Genomic DNA, 4,612 nt, shown 5'->3' with positions numbered 1-4,612 from the left:
AATTTAAAAAAAATATAAATGAAAAATTGTTTGATTTAAACGATTTTAAAAATAATAAAAGTACACACATTAGCCAAATTCATTTCAGAGGCCTGGTCTCGAAATTAACTTGATGTAGGGAAAAAAGTAAAGATGGTAACTTAGTTATTTAAAAAAATTAACTAAACAATACTGTTCCGGCTGCTATTAGTCTAATTCATCATGATTAAAAACGTAAATGATTGAAAAAGATAGAAAAAGAGTCTTAAGTGGTACTTTCAAGGAATTGCAAAACAAAATCCAAATACCTAAAATTATGGCTGAATGGTCATCAAACAAGATGTTTTATGATAAGAAAATTAGTGAAGATATCGTTTACAGATATTATAAAATAGGTACCTAATTAAATGTTACATGTATTAAATCTAAGAGTATAAAATTATATAGTGACTATTTGAGATCAGTTACTTTTTGATTGACTAAATCCAGAAATAAAACATTGCAGTTGTCTGGTTAGTTCTAGTACTGACTTATTTTACTTTTGTGTTTTTTAAAACACAATAATGATAATTAAATACTAACTACAATGAAAACTATAAAAGAAAAGATTCAGGCTCTATCTTGCACAGAACAGTTACAGAAAATAAAAAAAAGAGATGACAAAATTGTCAGCAGATCCAGAACTAAACTATTTTTAAAAAGATGTATCATTAATTGTTTAAAAATTGAAATAACACTTTTAAAAAAAAAAGGCTGTTTAGTTGTAGCGTGTTTATTTTGTACTAATGAAATTTGAACGCAATTCATCTGTCTGTCAACATTTACATTAAAAATACTCACAAAGAACTGCCTTTGTTTTTTCAGATTATATTTGTTTTAATACCTTATTATTTGATCCAATTATACTTCACATAGATAACAGTAAAATGAAAAACATTGACTTCTATATCAATAAACTCACAGAAGATTCAATTGATAATAATACTTTAAGAAAAAATAACACTTTTAAAAATAATAACAAAAGTGTCACTAACATCATCCCAAATAACACTGATAACACTGATGTACAAAGTACTTGACAGTTTAAAAGGCATAGAATATTTCTCATTAATAGAGCTTTTTAATACTGGTATTTTAAATATTGACCTTAGTAACCAGATGGCTCCAAAACGATGTGGTAACAATTACATAAGCATACAACAAAACACAAATAAGTGGCATGATTACAGAAAACCTAAAATTACAGCTGGTTGACTATCTAATTTACTTGGATTTTTTTGGGAAACTTTCAAAGTTTATCATTATATTGGAATGTTTTTTAAAGTAGGACATAAAAAAATGCCTATACTTTATTAGCCTAATCAACAATAAATATGGTTGTAGCCCTGATAAAGATATGTGACCCTGATAGGTCCATTATGAAGTTTGTTAACTAGAAAACACAAGATTGTATTGATTGTGTTGGGCCATGAACAACAAGTAGAAAATTTTCCTCAATGTTATGATCAACGCCATCTACAGATTGAATGTGCAGATGCAAAACTTTACATTTTTTAATCATACCTGCTAGAGACCAATAAATCAAATATTTTTAAATTAAAAAAGTTTTGCAATCTAATTTTGTTATGTTAAAACCGATACGAAAATTTATAAAAAACATAAAGTTTGTTTCCATTGTAATTTTTTCAAGATAAAAGCAACTTTAACATTTTGAAAATTTTATTTTTGAACTTGTATGTATGAAAGGTTCCTTTTATAATTTTTATAAATATAATTTTCTCTTTGTTGAATTGTATTTTTGTTTTAGCATATCACTTTGTTTTTATGATTGATTCAAGTTTTATTTTAGCTAGTCAGTTTTTTTGTGCATCTTTTTTCATATTGTTTCACTGGAATGATAATGTCTGGCAAATTGTTTGTATTTTATCTCTCTTTATAAACTTGTTTTAAACGACTTCATATAGATTTTTTATACACTTTCTGAGCTTGGTAAACGATAGTATTTAAGTAGACCATTCGAATCTTTTGATTTAAAATTATTATAAAGCATAAAGCAAAAACACAATACAATTGAAGCATTTTAAAAATCTAGCCAGAAAATATATAAATTTTAAGATGTTGAACACTTGATGATACTTTATCAAACTGAGAAGCTACCATTTTTATTTTTCCCCTACGCTGTAAACAAAAGTGTGCAGACCGTGTAGAATGAATTTGGCTAATAAAAGAACTTTTATATAATATACTTAATGATATTAACTTAAGTTTATTCAAGTAAATCAACATAAGTATAGATCAACATAGAGACCAAGGCTAGTTGGCAGCAGAGGTAAGCTGACAAATTATGATAAAAAAAATGCCAGAAATCACATGGAATTTTTGTAATTGAGCATCTTATCATTGTAGTATAGATTGGGTCATGAAGGGTATGAAGGGCTCATGAAACTTATTGCGATTTATATGTTTTTGTGAACAAAAACACATCTTAAGAACATCACTTTCTTTTTATTTTACAAAAAACTTTTCATAAATAATTCACTCTTTACTGACAGTTTTTTTTTTCAACAGTTACAGTTTTCGATTCATAGACTATTTGAAAAAAAGTCTTTACCCTGTCCTAGAGCACTTTTTTTCTTTTCTTGGGGCCCAAGAAAATTTTTCAATTTTTTTATAATGAATGCAACTTGGATGTTACTCAAAAACATATTCTTCAAGACTTTACTATAATATTTACAAAAAAATGTGACATAAACTGGCAACAGAGTTTAAAGTTATATAAATACATTTAAATACATTTAAAACAAAATTTCTTTCATTCAAAAAGTTTTGAAATCCAAATCTTTACTAACTCAATTATTAAAACACTTTTTAATATTAACTTAAATAACCTACAAAAATAATCAACCATAAAATATCTTTATATAAAAATAAGGTAATATTTAACTGAACATTATTTTAGAATTCAATAAAACAGTATGCTGATAAATGAAAAGTCTTCAAATAAAAAAATATTTAAAAAGTTTTTATTTTAACTTGTCATCTTCTTACAAAAACCATACAAGTTTTAAACTGTCATCCATTTTAAACTACCATTCTCTTGCTAAAAACCATACAAATTTTAAACTGCTATCCTCTTGCTAAAAGCCATATAAAATCTTCCAATTTGTCATCTTCTTGCTACAAAAAAATATATATATATAATAAGAAAAAAATTAATAAAAATGTTTTATATATTATTAGTGGCCTTCAGAATTAGGGTCTGCTTTTGGCAATGCTTACCTAACTGTCTGAGGTTGACAACTTTTTGCTGACCTCATTTCTATATTGTTATGATGAGACCTTAGTATTAAAAATTTTGACGCCAACCAAAAATAGTTTAATTATTATATTCACTAATTGTGAAGTGAGTGGATTAGAGGTTTAATACAATTGTGAAATGAGTGGATTTGAGGTTTAATATAATTGTGAAGTGAGTGGATTTGAGGTTTAATACAATTGTGAAGTGAGTGGATTTGAGGTTTAATACAATTGTGAAGTGAGTGGATTTGAGGTTTAATACAAGTGTAAAGTGAGTGGATTTGAGGTTTAATACAATTGTGAAGTGAGTGGATTTGAGGTTTAATACAATTAAGGAGTGAAGTGAGTGGATTTGAGGTTTATTATTTTGAATGATAACACAGTTATTATAAAAAATCGCAATGAGCAAATCGTAAAACTTATTATATATAGCAATACATAAATTGTTATATTTGTCCATGACAAAACTTGGTTTTACATATGGTTTTAATATACCCTTTACAAATGGTCTTAGAAAAAAACTTTTTACTTGTTGAACCTTACTACTTAAAAAATTCACTAGACCTAATTGCTTTTTATAAAACTAATTTAAATTTGTGAAACTAATTTAAGTTTCATCATTGGATGACTGTTGATAGCTGTTATCCCCCAATTTTAAAAAAATTCAATAGTCACATGCTTGATCATTGGATTTATATCCTTAGATTTTAGTGTTGATGGATACTATCCCTAAATTTATATCAACCCATTGTCACATAACATACTTGATCTAGACATTAGGGTGTGTCATACTCAGGAGAAAAAATCAAAAAAACGATTGTCATGAATAAAAAAATGATTTACCATTGTCATGAATAAAAAAAAGGAAGAGGTTTAATATATTAAATTCAAAACTATAAAAAATTTAAATTCAAATGAGTTTGAGTTGCCTCGAAATATGAATTTTTGATACTGTTATATTTTCAGGGTCAATTCAATATTTTAGACTTAAATCAACTTTGCAACAATCTGAAGAAATTATTTAAAGATAAGAATATAATAGTTAATGCAATTTGCAGAATTAAAAGCATTCTTGCAAAGTTATTATTAAGGCTAATGAATTAAAAGGTAGCATTCTTACAAAGTTATGTATCTTATAACTTTGACTTATAACAATTTTTTATTACAAGATTACTTGTGATTTACACTACACAGAGAAACTTAATTAAGAAATATTTTTTTAGAACTATACTACTGTGCATTGTCAGTTCTTAATATATATTTTATTTATTATATGAGATTAGTAGAATTTACCAGTATATTATTTGTTGTCAATATTGATATTTTTATGACTTAA

General features: G+C 25.9%; 1 protein-coding gene across 2 annotated transcripts in view; it reads right to left on the bottom strand.

Moving 5' to 3' along the window:
- Positions 1–2,668: 2,668 nt before the first annotated feature.
- Positions 2,669–4,612, bottom strand: part of LOC100200026 (kinesin-like protein KIF6) — a 103,828-nt gene continuing 101,884 nt past the window's right edge. For both annotated transcript variants that reach the window (XM_065805267.1, XM_065805269.1), the window contains exon 26: positions 2,669–3,156. In XM_065805267.1, the coding sequence (XP_065661339.1) occupies positions 3,146–3,156 (11 nt within the window). In that variant the 3' untranslated portion in view covers positions 2,669–3,145. The remainder of the gene's footprint in view (positions 3,157–4,612) is intronic.

The sequence above is a fragment of the Hydra vulgaris genome, chromosome 09 (genome assembly GCF_038396675.1).
Source record: "Hydra vulgaris chromosome 09, alternate assembly HydraT2T_AEP".
Lineage (NCBI taxonomy): Eukaryota > Metazoa > Cnidaria > Hydrozoa > Anthoathecata > Hydridae > Hydra > Hydra vulgaris.
The sequence above is the reverse complement of the archived record's forward strand: the minus strand, read 5'-3'. Positions and strand labels throughout refer to the sequence as shown.